At 39.5% G+C, this 15258-nt stretch overlaps 1 protein-coding gene across 1 annotated transcript; it reads left to right on the plus strand.

The window, feature by feature from the left end:
• Positions 1 to 2778: 2778 nt before the first annotated feature.
• On the plus strand, positions 2779 to 6842 carry r3hdml (R3H domain containing-like). Its single transcript, XM_084016418.1, has 6 exons — positions 2779 to 2934; positions 3883 to 4191; positions 4682 to 4800; positions 4936 to 5038; positions 5260 to 5375; positions 6064 to 6842. The coding sequence occupies exons 1-6, from the start codon at positions 2929 to 2931 to the stop codon at positions 6185 to 6187; spliced, it is 777 nt and encodes a 258-aa protein (XP_083872544.1). The 5' UTR covers positions 2779 to 2928; the 3' UTR covers positions 6188 to 6842.
• Positions 6843 to 15258: the final 8416 nt, after the last annotated feature.

Consider the following 15258-nt stretch of genomic DNA (forward strand, 5'->3'; position numbering starts at 1 on the left):
ACGCCTCAGTCATACATACTACACCGGCTCCTCCTTCTGTCTGCACGGCTTCACAGGTTTGATGGATCTATTCTATATCGCTGCTTAACATTTCTCCCCCCTTTGATGTGTAGAAAATATTAACTATGTGACAGAACTGACAGGAATATGGCCACTGCTAAATTGAAATGTCTGATCCTGCAAGTCCAAGCGCTCACTCACAACTCTCACTTTTTGAATAAATCAAGCTGATGCAACCTGTTAAAAACCCATAATAATAATAATAATGATAATAATAATACATGCTCTAAATTCTCTTGATAATAAAAAAATCACACAGAAATATAAGCCTAGAGGGATAAAAGAAGCTCCTTATGTGAACAGTGAGTTGTGGACGGTGAGGTAGTCCTTTAGGCGAGTGGAAAAGCAAACTGGTTCAGCTCAAAGACAAGATGTGACCCCGGGTTTTACGTGGACCTTAAGTGTGGTTGACCTCCTGTATGCCAAAGGCCTTCGCGGCCTCTTTGATGTAGCCCTCTGTGCATTTTAGACCCAACGTCACAAAGTCTGACGGCGGTCTGCTCAACCTGTGTGGAAGTCTGCTGCAACTCTTTGTTCATTCCTTCAGCAGCTCAGCTGAGACATGAGTCACTTCACGTGGTTTTTCTCTTGGTCCTAAAGGAAGAACCGAACGTGAAACTCTGAGAACCTTTGTTCTGAAGTCTGAAGAGATAAAGCTCCAGCAACACTTAGTAGTATATAGAGCAACGTTATTGTTTGACCAAGGCGTTTCAGCTTGTGGATGACGAAGCTGAGCTGACACACGATGGTTGGACCAACAATAAAGTTCTTCCGTCTGAAAAAGTGCTGGACTTTTACTGCTTCCATCAGCTGAGCTGTCAGGACTCTGTGACAGGACCTGAATCTCACACAGAATCTGTTTTGGTGTGTAAACTTAGTAAACTTAGTTTTTCTGCAGGTTGATGAAGGTCAAGTGCTTGCTCCCCCCCTCCCCCTGGTTAAACTACATCACATCAGTGTGTGTGTGAGATGAATGTGTGTGGTTTCATTTGTCTACTCAAAAACAACAAACACCAAAAATGTCTTATGTAATGTACCGTTTACCCTTGCCCTCATCATCCCTGCTGTATACAGATTAACTATCCCATTTCCACTCGTTTGCTGCCAGATGATGCTCCTTCGTGCTTTACTGGACCGTCATAAATGCAGTACTGACGCACAAACTGGTGTTCGTGATCGTCGAGCTGGCATCTCTTGTATTCGACGTTTTTGACTGCGTTGAACCAACATGGATGGAGTTCTTTGTCCGCAGACTGCGAGCAGGAAAAAGTCAAAGAGTTCATTTCGTTTTTTGTGCACACGGAGCTTTTCATAAATGGAGATTCCTCACACTACATGACATTCCCAATTATCTCGCACACATTGCAGAGGTTTGGGTGGGCTTTAAGAACATATCATTTAGGGGAAGCGGCAGGAATAAATGATTGCAGTGGGTTTCCAAACGGTGCCAATCCCACTATGTAAAAAAAAAAAAGGAAACATACAATGCATCGTGTATTCTACCTTTCATTTCATGTTCCAGCTACTCAGAGTCTGAGCTCTGGGATAGCTGCAGAGCCAGGTGGAAGCTCTGCAGTTTACCTTGGCAGTGTCCTGGCTCTCTTGTTAGAGTATATTACACATGGCAGGAGATCTGTAGGCCTTCCTGGAACCGACTACAGCTGGAGATGAACGCTGACTCTGCAGCCATTCCCCCCTCTTTTTTGTTTAATATTGGTCCTTCTCATTCCCGTTGATTTATTTAAACAACACCAGCGAGGCCAGGAGGGAAGCCAAAACATGTTTCAGCAGACTCCCAAATTAAGGAGTCAAGTATTACATTTAAATTAAAGGGTATGAATCGGGGAACACTTAATCCAACCCCCTATTTATCTTTTCTGTATGTGTTTGAATGGAATAAAAGAAGTAGCACTGAAGAATATATTGTGTAAAAGAAGCATTACAATATTTCATTATCTGTGGAAGGTTGCCTTCTTCCTTTTCAGGAGGCCCTCTTCCCCAACATTCACAGTATTTTGTTTTTGCTTAGTTCACTCCGGTGTTTTGGTTTATTTGATACCTTATATTTTGGGCTGTATAGATTACACCGACTTGTTAAGGGTTCTTAGCTTACATGGGGTTTTTATTGTTGTTCTGGGATCAGCAGCTCAATCAAGCAGAGTGTTTACAGGTTTGCCTCGTTGGGTCCTCTCAGCAGGGAACTAATGGCTGCTGTGGAGATGAAGCTAAGATATTCCTGCAGTTAATGACATTATATAGTATTTTACGTGTTCATCTCTATAAATGGGTGCACACAGGTATATTGAGATGTATTGAGATCAGCAGTGACTTAAAGATCCAGTAGCAACTGTGTATGAATTACTGGGATGCCTGCTAGTTCACCCTATACTTACCTGGGCAGGTGGTACGTTCCAGATAGGTGACGCTGAGCGAGCGATATGCCATTCACTGCAGGGACGAGAGAGGAGCTGGCAGCTTCCTGTGAGGCTGCAGGTTTTCCACCACCTTCGTGGCATCATCAGTATCATGTGTCTGAGTTTTCGCAAAACCCAATTTATTATGTTTATGAATGTCTCACAAATGAAACATGGAGGCATTAAAGTGTTATCTTTCAACCACAACAATGTAAAACGTTTAATGACGTGTTCTGAAAGGTATTTCCCTGTAGTTGGGATCTTCCCTCCAGTGGAGAGAGTCAGACTCTTCAGGAAGAAGGAGCATGCAGGAGGGTTTTCCATGTTAGCCCAGTTAAAACTCTCTGCCACACATGACAAACGGGCTTATTTGCAAAAGGCTGGCGTTGAAGTGAGGATCCCTTCTTCTCTCTCTCTCTCTCTCTCTCTCTCTGCTCTGTGAAAGGATCCACTGATGAAGGTACGACACTTCGCTTTCCTCTGTTTGTGTAACAGATGAGCTCGCTGCATACACTATTACTGACTGATTACCCAGGTTGCATGTTTTTTTCTAGGATGAGCAATTAATTAAACCCGGCGGGAAATCAAACGCATGAAGAGAGCACATTTTAACCCTTTACTGCAGATCTCTGACCTCACACTCCCGTTTATAATAACGTCGGTTTGTAATATCTGAGGAGGACATGTTTCTGATACGTGTGTTACAGTGAAGAGGCTGTGATGTCTATTGGATTTCATTTAATTAATTAAATGAAAACGGGTTGTAAAGTAAATATAATCATGCACATCTTTAAAGATGTAGTTGATGATTTAAATAGATGTTTTAATGCATTCCTTAACCTAATTTCTAAAATATGATCATAATTATGATTTAAATGATCACCAGTCAGCAGCTTCCCTGGTGCTTAGCATTTTGGCAGCTTTTTGCTTTGGTTTTATGGACCTGAGTTCCACCTCTGCAATGCAAACAGCATTTTTGCAAAGTGCAGGATGGCAGTAGAGAATATATATATTTAAAAAAAACACGTGTCTGTGCAGATATATTGTATTTCTCATGCAAATGCATAGTGAATTAATGTGATGCTCCAATTATTTGATTAATATAATATCAGAGGACCCATAATCATCCAATAGTATAGATATATTGAGAGAAAAATCCTTTAAACGAACAATGCAGAAATGGGTTGAAAGGAAATGTCACTGACCAGAAAGATGAATAACTGTAACTGTATCATCCAGTCTGGTGTGATTTGAATGACATTGAGGTGAAATGTATTACATTGTTTTATTAAACTATATTTTTTAATAAATCAGGTTAATAAACCATCTAAAAATGATCAGTTTTCAACCCTCACACCCTTTTTTTGAGATTGTTCGACATCAGTTTGATCCCGTGTGAACTCCTCAGAGAGGTGCAGGGAGGTGGAGCGGCTGCAGGCCTCAGATGGGTGCTGCTCCTGTCCAGCTCCTGTTGGCTGCCACCCTGTGGATGGTGCCTCACGTGGGAGCTGCTGCTGCCGCTGCTGTGCTGTCGACCTCTACACAGCCGCTCAACACAACCGGATCTGGAGGCGAGACGCAGTCGGACTTCAGGATGCTCGCTGAAGTCAGCAGACGTAAACGAGCCGTCTCATCCAGAGAGATCAACGCTCTGCTGGAGTACCACAACCGAGTCCGCTCTCAGGTCTTCCCCCCCGCAGCCAACATGGAGTTCATGGTGAGGAAACACTCAGTGGAACTCAGCACATTTAATCAAGTACTGTATCCAAGTGCAACTTTGAGGTACTTAAGTACTTCCAATTTATAAACATTTTTGGAATTAAGTGGATGTAATTTCCCACATTCTGGTGCATTCTAACATGTTTTTAAAAGATGTCTCTTCAGTATCTAATGTCTTTGTTCCTAGAAATGAAAATGAAAATTAAATAGGCCTATCATTGTTATACTGACATTGTTTATAATGCCTTTGCAATAGTAGTTATACAACTGACTACAGAATCAAATTTGGGGATGTCCAACAACTTTTTTGTCCCGACCCCCCCTCAATATATGGTGGTGACACCCATGCTTATCTTCATACAAGTGGCACAAATCAACATATTGAGTTATACATATTGATAGATCTTATTTGTTGTATTAAAACTTAAAAGACGGAGTGAAATGAACAACCCCAGTCTCTGTCTTTTCCTCCCTCCCTGGCTCTACAGCTCTGGGATGAGGGACTCGCTAAATCAGCCGACTCTTGGGCTTCGAGATGCGTTTGGGATCACGGTCCAACACGAGCCATGAGATACATGGGCCAAAACCTGTCCATCACTTCAGGAAGGTAGTGCAGATGCAGAATCAGCTCTTGGTTTTTTCACAGTACCTCTTAATGTACAGCAAATAAAGCTTTATTGTGATGAAGAAATAACAGGCATGGAGCTTTTGCACAATGATGAAAGTGTGTTTGGCGTGACAGGTACCAGTCCATCACTGACCTGATCCGGTCCTGGTACGAGGAGAGGCATCACTTCTCCTACCCCAACAGATGCAGTGGATCGGTGTGCTCTCATTACACTCAGGTAACATTTCAGAGGGCGGGATCGAGAAGGAGATATTAATTTTGATTAATTAAACTACTCCACGTTTCTATTTAAATATGTCTGAAGTCGTGGTTTGGCTTCTGTAGTATACTTTAACACAGTTTAACGATTAATGCTGAATAGCGTGGCACTATTGGGGCATATGCATGATTTGAATTTCCATATGTGAGCAACACAATGTGTTTTGTGTTTGCTCTCAGATGGTGTGGGCGAGCACCAACAGGGTGGGATGTGCCATCAGGAAGTGTTCCAACATGAACGTGTTTGGAAGCACATGGAGGCAGGTGACGCTGCTCGTTTGCAACTACTCGATAAAGTAAGAGAGTTTTTGAGGGAAACTGCTCAATTCCCCAGTTGCTAATGCAGCCTTACTGTAGTGAAGGCTACATAGGTCGTAGTATAACAGTTCTGGTATTTGTTACTCAAATAAAACAACATAGTCAGAACAAAAAAGTGCACACAATAAATTTTAATTTTGAATTGATCGTTGGCTATTTAAAAAGAAAAAACAACTGATAACACATTTTTTTTTGTTATTATCTTGCGTTTTCCTAAGAGACATTATCATTAGGAAATTTAACAAGTGTTCTTAGGATTTATTTCAAGTCTGGTGATATTCTGTTCAACAAATCTCATGAAAAGACAGAAACTGAATTATCAGCCTGATGAAAACGTAATTATCAGCCTTATATATATATATATTCCTCAGTGCCAGAGCAAATAATACATCAATAATGCCCACTGTTGCACATGTTACATCATTAACATGAACACATAAATGTTTGTTTTGAGTCAATCCCACATACACCTGCTGCCCCAAATACTCACTAGAGCACCAAATGTGGATTAATCCACCACAGAAAATAGTCCCCAACAAATGCTATGTTTGAGTAGTCTTGAAAAAAACTAATACCAACAAAAATATAGGAATGATGCCGGTTTTATCCATTATAAGTTATTGGTTCCAAACTTTTAACATAACAATATGTTAATTTGTGTTTCAGAGGGAACTGGGTGGGCGAGGCTCCCTATAAGAGCGGGAAGCCTTGTTCTGTCTGTCCGTCGAGCTACGCCGGCTCCTGCAGGAGAAACCAGTGCACACCAAACCGAAAAACCAAACAGACTTAAAAGAAATGAACACGACACAATGTTTTAAATGATAGAAGAATATTTAATGAAAGAAAAACATAGAAAATCTCAAGTCAGGTTTTAACACAAGGGTCTGTGTAACAAACTGATGTCCAGTTACCACTATGTTCAAAATATGTTTATGAATGAATGTTTCACACACAGGTGAATGTTTATTCTTTCCATTGTTGTTACACACTCTCAAAAATAATTTTCTTTCATTGGTTGAAATTGAATTCTAAGGAGAAATTTTGCACTTGATAAATTTGAGTGACTTTTGACCAAAAATAAGCACTTTTGATGTACACATTATATTTACTGTAACCTTGGATGTTATTGATTCTAACTTTCTATTGAATATTTTCTTTGTTGAGTCGTTCCTGCAGTGAATGTGTGTAATTCACCGGTTTAATTTGCCTTACAGAACAATAAGTTACAAATAACTGCTGTATATCCCCATAAATAATCTGCCACATTTTCTGTCCTGCATTTCACCTCATTACATCCCTCTGTTTACCACTCAGAGACGTTCTGTGCTATAAAACAGGAGGCTAATGCAGCTTTTATGGTCTGAAATATGAGGGAATCAGCTGCTCCTCCCAACCAATTCATAAACACACACACCCACACACACACACACACACACACACACACACACACACACACACGCATACACACACACACACACACACACACACACACACACACACACACAGTGTTTCTTACATTGTGGTATAATCATGTTTAATCGTCCCGAGCAGTTACCCGAGTGTCCAGAGAGCTGCACAATATGAGGTGAATCTGGCGTCTTTAAGTGTTACACCAGGTCAGGTTTAGTCGTTGGGGAGTTAAATGAGTAGAACTGTAAATATGAAGCTACAGCCAGCAGTCAGAGAGCTTAGCTTAGCGCTAAACACAAACACACGCACACCATTTTTGCACAGCAGACTAAATCCATCACAAACAAAGGTGAAAAGAACAATGAAGCTCTGCTGGCTGCTACTCTCATACAGCTCTGGTTATTATCTGTCGTGTTAATATTATACATCCGAGAGACTGTTAGCGTAGCTTAGCATAACAACGGAATACAAGGCTCTCTTATTAGCACGTTGTTTAAAAACTGTTTTTTTTCTTCCCAAAGTCACACCAAGAAATAGTCCAGCATATAACACATAACTTTCCCACTTTTCTATTTTTTTTTTGTGTGTGTGTAGGGATTGGACAAATGAGTAGTAACGTGCGTATTAGTAAATTCTGTTTTGTTTTTTTTACCTTTGGACAGAGCCAAGCCAGCTGTTATCCATCTTTATGTTAAGCTAAGAAAACTGGCAACAAGCTGTAGTTTCATAATATCTCCCCATGATATGAGAGCGGCTTCGTTCGCTTCTCAGCTAAATCTCGGCAACAAAGGCAAAATTGTATATTTCACAACATTTTGAGTCTGTAAAAGACCATAAAATGTCAGTGTTCTTACGATATTTTAGAAATCCTTAATAGGTCTCAATATTGACAACTTTTTAAAAACTTTTTAAATTGTTTTTATTTTTTTTTTACAGTAAATCATGTTTAACAGCACTTGTAGAATGACAGGTGAATTCAGAAGGCTGCATGGTGCAACATTTGCCTTGATGAGAGACTGTGGAAATAGGCCTAGCATTTTTCAGATATAATTCCAGTGGATGTTTCGTGTGGATGTGCAGGTGATTCAGGCCCAGTTCTACATCCGACAGCTCGGCAGTCAGCGAAAATTCCCCCCTCAGTCAAAATAAAAAGCGTTGACGTCACTCATCGTACATGGTTTGTTCGCTGCCACCCTCGGTACATTCTCCACTCCTCTGTCTTTTATGTCCCTCCTCCCCACCCTCCAGCTTTCACTCTCCTTTTTGTATAAACTCAGTTTTCCTATTCAGTGCTCTTACTCACTCCCAATCCATATCTGGAGAAACGTCCTTTTTGTGATGAGAAAATGGGGGAAAGCACATAATTACTTGATGTGTATTTGAGTTTCTATCATCATGTTGCCTTAGTTACAGCTGCTATATAGATTGGTGTCCATACGAGCCTAGTTACTGTTTAACCTCCCCACCCACATTTGCCCAGATTAGGAAAATCAATAAGATAACAGCAGCAACACCGGCCTTACCTTGCGCCAACAACACCCTTCTCACACTACAACAACCAGCACCGAACTTCCACATTTTACACCTCATGGCGAGGGAGGAAAAAGTGGATTTTAAACACATGTTTGAGAGGAGGCAGAAGACGAAATGGTCAATGTAAACACTCAAGTCAGCTCAAGTATGGATCCTCCATTTGGTGAGTACACACTTTTTCTTCTTCTCTTTTTTCTTATAAACCCGGCGGTTTGAATGGAAAAATGGTGGAGTGTGGCAGCTGCTTGCTTTTTCCTTTCCTTTTTCGGTGGTTTGCGATTCAGAGCTCTGCCGGATCGGATTCAGGGTGGAAATATGACGGACATTTGTGTCTGCCTTTTTCACACGGCTGTAATCCAGGAGGTGTGTCAGAGATATGGAGGTTGTTAAAAAAGCCCCGGGCCTGATGGCGATGATGCTACGGAGGTCTTTGAGGAGTTTTTTGTTGTTGTTGGTGCCGTTGACAAGAGGAAGGAGTTTTAAGAAGCTGCACCGGATGAAAACATCCTCTTTGTAACTGTTACATGAAACTTTGATGAAGCTGACATTTGGTTATGGGTCCAGTTTATGATGTTGTAACACAGAATCCCATCTCAAACATTATGTTACCCCTGTGTGTGTTTCTAATTTGAATTATTCAATGGAAGTGAAGGCCTCTCTGTACAGTGTTGCCTCTCACAACATCTTTCCAACGTAGTACGTGGATGTTGTTTTTTAACTCCTGTATTCATTTATTAAATGATTTGCATGTCACAGAGGAAATGCAAATTTCCTCAACTCAAACAAAATGAGAAAAAAAATGATGAAAATGTTGATCAAAGGGGCTAAAGAGTCGGTTCGTCCTGAACTGATGATGCTGCTGCATCTATAAATCTGGATCTATAAAGACTATATTTTGGAAAAAGTCCTGATGGTTATTTTTCCAGTTTATCCAACTGATCGGTTCACACAACACCTGCTCTCCCCGTTTATCTGCTCTCGACAGCGTTAACCCATTCATGTCGCCCCGGTAACAGAAAGTGGTGAGGCGCTATCGTTTTCCCTTTAGCTAGTTTGTGACAGTTTGTGTTGTCTTCCTTCCCTGCTGCACCATGTGATCAGAAAGTCACGGTGACATGCAACATGAATCTGATCTCTGAGAAGAGTTAAAATATTAAAATGCATCTGAATATAGAGTGCACTGACAAGGCTAGTTGGAAATCTACTGTGGCTGGTCAGCTAACTGCTAACACTCTTGCTAGCTGGGAAATTGCTAGCATCGGTTGCAATCTGCAATGTGCCGTTGATGGCCTTTTTTACATTTTGTTCTCTGAAGTGTACGTTGTTTTTTCTTAGTAAGGACTAATGAGGATAATGAAAGATTGTGGCTAACACGCTTGCTAGCTCAGTTGCTAACAGGTAAACAGTTTATTCCAAAGTTGCACCGCTGACTCCTGTCACATAACTGCAAACCATCACTCTTGTGTGGAGCAGCTTAAACTCCAACAGAGAAAGTTAAATAACAATGGACAGTGTAACACAACTAAAAAGCTACGTGAGCTTCATCAGTTTTGGAATCCTCTATTTCGTCAAAGGTCGAAGGTGCAAATACAACATTTGGGATTTTAAATGCCCTTTGACAATCCTGTTGCAGAAGAAGAAAAAACGTAATAGACAAAAGACAAGATCATTCATTCATCTTCGTTTTCTTTCGTGACGGTAAATGCATACATCAAAAGGATAAGAATATGTATTTAAATGTGCTTTTATTGGATATAACTCATCACCCATCATTAATTACATTCAACATAATGGCTGAAAGATACATTGGTAAAAGTAGTGTAGTGTTAATGTTTGTATCTAAAGATATATATAAAAAATGTATTCCTTACTGTGGACTTCCATTTTGTCCAGAAACTATTAAAACACATCACTGCACAGCGCTGTCACACTGGGCGACTTGTTCTTTTATTATGATGAACAAGGTCACTGTAGTTTATTTTGACTTAATCCTGCTGCTGTAAAAACGCACTAAAGCATGCACAAATTGTGTATTAATCCGTTGATGAAAATGTGCACCAACAGGCACTCTATTGACTGTGTAACATTTGTTCAAAACCACAGTGTGGAGCCTTTTTTCAAACATGAAAGTATACATTCATGGCCTGTTTCTAAGGATTAATGTCAGGAGGAACAAGGGGTTTGGGGCTCTGTGTCCCAGACTGGGTAACCGTTGACTTACATATTGTCGTTTTTAGTCTTTATCAGTTTTACCCTTCAATCTAGAGTCTATAAAATCCATAAAAAAGGAATCAATTCTACTGTATTCCCCTTTTTAGTGACTATTGCATTGATGCTGATTAGCCCCCTGCGATTAGAAATGTTTCTCGTCTGACTTGCACTGTTGTTGTGTACAAAAGCAACATTTTCCAAATGGATTTGTTTACCCAGACATTTATGTTACAAATGCATTCTTTGGCAGTTGCCTGCTCTAAGCCTCTTTTTGGCCTATCGGGTTAGAACATGCTTCTGTGTCCAAACAATCTGCGAATAACTGTTCAGTTTGCTTCAAACCTCTGCTGATTTTATACAAATCCAGCATATTAATCTCTACGTCATTTCTACTGAAAGAGTTAAGATTTCTTGCATTCATCTGTAAATCTCAACCGCCTGCCAGTTTAAATGGATCTATTTCTACAAAATCTGAGCTAGTAGCAATATACCAAAACCTTTAGACCCAACTACTGGGACAAGCTTACAGGATATATCCTACAGCATGCAGAACTTGCGTCGGACATATGGGATTAATTGCCCAACGGTCACAACCTGGACAAACCCCCGAGCTCTGCTGTTGGCAGACTAACTTGGTGAATGTAAACATGACGGCAGCCGTTCAACAGCTCCTCGGTGGATATCTGTTTGCCTACAAGACTGAATGACTTGACAGAGAGGCTCCTTAATACACACCGTCTGACTGATGGAGGCAAAGTTAACGGTGCAAATGAACAGAATTCATCTTGTCGACACAACAGGGTTTTTCAGTCACGTGATTATTCCCATCTACACCAGCTAAATTATGATAAAAATGGATGCATTTGCAATTTAATGCTTGAACGTGAGCAGTTTGAATTGATTAAAATCAATGATGGAAGAAGTATTGAGTCTTTTACTCTGAACAAATAGCAAAAGTACTGTCAGTTTTATATCTCATTATTGTATTCTATTGATGCATTCATGTGTGGGCTACATTGGAGCTAGTTTTAACTAAACTGTTGACAACTCAATCTCTTCACAAGGTCCATTAGTAGTTCTGGAGCTTTCTATCATATCACATGAACAACCATCTCACATGTTCATTGATCTGAGCACTTAAAGGACTTCTCATCCATGTGAGAGATTGTTCCAAGATTTCAGTCTATAGGCCCACATGTTGGGTAGACCTGTCATTAATAATACATGATATGTTAGAAGTTGATTGTATGTATTGTCTGTCAAGGTGGAGTAAAAAGTCAGATAGTGAGTACCATGCAGCATTAAATGGACGCACTCAAGTAAAGTACAAATACCTCAAACTTGTACTTAATAGAGTAATTGACTAAATGTACCATTTATTTAGTTTTATATTTTATTCCACTCATTAAACGCATGCCCATTCATTGAAAGACTAACTGCTGACTGTTAACACAAAACACCGTGGTTTGGACTTGTGGTGTAAAGCAGCAGTTTAATTATTAGTGACTGAATCATATAATAACTTTAACCGACAGAGCTGCTATGGTTTGAGGAAGCATGGACAGATTATTGTGATTGTGGGCACAAATACGTTAATGGCCTTCACGTCACATACAACCACACAGATACATTGTGCACACCTCCTCTCAGCACGCAGGACCACAAGAATTCTACAAACAAAATGTATTAAGCTGCAATAATACTAAATTCTGAATGATTTTCACTCAGTCTTTAACTTGCATCTCTAGCTTCTTTCGAGTGCTTTGACATTAACTTGCATCTCTAGCTTTTTTCGAGTGAGTCGACATTAACTTGCGTCTCTAGCTTCTTTCGAGTGAGTCGACATTAACTTGCATCTCTAGCTTCTTTCAAGTGCTTTGACATTAACTTGCGTCTTTAGCTTCTTTCAAGTGCTTTGACATTAACTTGCGTCTTTAGCTTCTTTCGAGTGCTTTGACATTAACTTGCGTCTCTAGCTTCTTTCGAGTGAGTCGACATTAACTTGCATCTCTAGCTTCTTTAAAGTGCTTTGACATTAACTTGCGTCTTTAGCTTCTTTCTAGTGCTTTGACATTAACTTGCATCTCTAGCTTCTTTCGAGTGCTTTGACATTAACTTGCATCTCTAGCTTCTTTCTAGTGCTTTGACATTAACTTGCATCTCTAGCTTCTTTCGAGTGCTTTGACATTAACTTGCATCTTTAGCTTCTTTCTAAGGCTTTGACATTAACTTGCATCTCTAGCTTCTTTCTAGTGCTTTGACATTAACTTGCATCTCTAGCTTCTTTCTAGTGATTTGACATTAACTTGCATCTCTAGCTTCTTTCTAGTGCTTTGACATTAACTTGCATCTCTAGCTCCTTTCTAGTGCTTTGACATTAACCTGCATCTCTAGCTTCTTTCTATTGCATGGACATTAACTTGCATCTCTAGCTTCTTTCTAGTGCTTTGACATTAACTTGCATCTCTAGCTTCTTTTGAGTGCTTTGATATTAACTTGCATCTCTAGCTTCTTTCTAGTGCTTTGACATTAACTTGCATCTCTAGCTTCTTTCTAGTGCTTTGATATTAACTTGCATCTCTAGCTTCTTTCTAGTGCTTTGACATTAACCTGCATCTCTAGCTTCTTTCTATTGCTTGGACATTAACTTGCATCTCTAGCTTCTTTCTAGTGCTTTGACATTAACTTGCATCTCTAGCTTCTTTCTAGTGCTTTGACATTAACTTGCATCTCTAGCTTCTTTCTAGTGCTTTGACATTAACTTGCATCTCTAGCTTCTTTTGAGTGCTTTGATATTAACTTGCATTTCTAGCTTCTTTCTAAGGCTTTGACATTAACTTGCATCTCTAGCTTCTTTCGAGGGCTTTGACATTAACTTGCATCTCTAGCTTCTTTCTAAGGCTTTGACATTAACTTGCATCTCTAGCTTCTTTCGAGTGCTTTGACATTAACTTGCATCTCTAGCTTCTTTCGAGTGCTTTGACATTAACTTGCATCTCTAGCTTCTTTCGAGTGCTTTGACATTAACTTGCATCTCTAGCTTCTTTCTAAGGCTTTGACATTAACTTGCATCTCTAGCTTCTTTCTATTGCTTTGACATTAACTTGCATCTATAGCTTCTTTCTAGTGCTTTGACATTAACTTGCATCTCTAGCTTCTTTTTAGTGCTTTGACATTAACTTGCATCTCTAGCTTCTTTCTAGTGCTTTGACATTAAGTTGCATCTCTAGCTTCTTTCTAGTGCTTGACATTAACTTGCATTTCTAGCTTCTTTCGAGTGCTTTGACATTAACTTGCATTTCTAGCTTCTTTCGAGTGCTTTGACATTAACTTCCATCTCTAGCTTCTTTCTAGTGCTTTGACATTAACTTGCATCTCTAGCTTCTTTCTATTGCTTTGACATTAACTTGCATCTCTAGCTTCTTTCGAGTGCTTTGACATTAACTTGCATCTCTAGCTTCTTTCTAGTGCTTTGACATTAACTTGCATCTCTAGCTTCTTTCTATTGCTTTGACATTAACTTGCATCTCTAGCTTCTTTCTAGTGCTTTGACATTAACTTGCATCTCTAGCTTCTTTCGAGTGCTTTGACATTAACTTGCATCTCTAGCTTCTTTATAGTGCTTTGACATTAACTTGCATATCTAGCTTCTTTATAGTGCTTTGACATTAACTTGCATCTCTAGCTTCTTTATAGTGCTTTGACATTAACTTGCATATCTAGCTTCTTTATAGTGCTTTGACTTTAACTTGCATCTCTAGCTTCTTTCGAGTGCTTTGACAATAACTTGCATCTCTAGCTTCTTTCGAGTGCTTTGACATTAACTTGCATCTCTAGCTTCTTTCGAGTGCTTTGACATTAACTTGCATCTCTAGCTTCTTTCTATTGCTTTGACATTAACTTGCATCTCTAGCTTCTTTCTAGTGCTTTGACATTAACTTGCATCTCTAGCTTCTTTATAGTGCTTTGACATTAACTTGCATATCTAGCTTCTTTATAGTGCTTTGACATTAACTTGCATCTCTAGCTTCTTTATAGTGCTTTGACATTAACTTGCATATCTAGCTTCTTTATAGTGCTTTGACTTTAACTTGCATCTCTAGCTTCTTTCGAGTGCTTTGACAATAACTTGCATCTCTAGTTTCTTTCTAAGGCTTTGACATTAACTTGCATCTCTAGCTTCTTTCGAGTGCTTTGACATTAACTTGCATCTCTAGCTTCTTTCTATTGCTTTGACATTAACTTGCATCTATAGCTTCTTTCTAGTGCTTTGACATTAACTTGCATCTCTAGCTTCTTTTTAGTGCTTTGACATTAACTTGCATCTCTAGCTTCTTTCTAGTGCTTTGACATTAAGTTGCATCTCTAGCTTCTTTCTAGTGCTTGACATTAACTTGCATTTCTAGCTTCTTTCGAGTGCTTTGACATTAACTTGCATTTCTAGCTTCTTTCGAGTGCTTTGACATTAACTTCCATCTCTAGCTTCTTTCTAGTGCTTTGACATTAACTTGCATCTCTAGCTTCTTTCTATTGCTTTGACATTAACTTGCATCTCTAGCTTCTTTCGAGTGCTTTGACATTAACTTGCATCTCTAGCTTCTTTCTAGTGCTTTGACATTAACTTGCATCTCTAGCTTCTTTCTATTGCTTTGACATTAACTTGCATCTCTAGCTTCTTTCTAGTGCTTTGACATTAACTTGCATCTC

The sequence above is a fragment of the Eutrigla gurnardus genome, assembly GCF_963514095.1.
Source record: "Eutrigla gurnardus genome assembly, chromosome: 8".
Taxonomy (NCBI): Eukaryota; Metazoa; Chordata; class Actinopteri; order Perciformes; family Triglidae; genus Eutrigla; species Eutrigla gurnardus.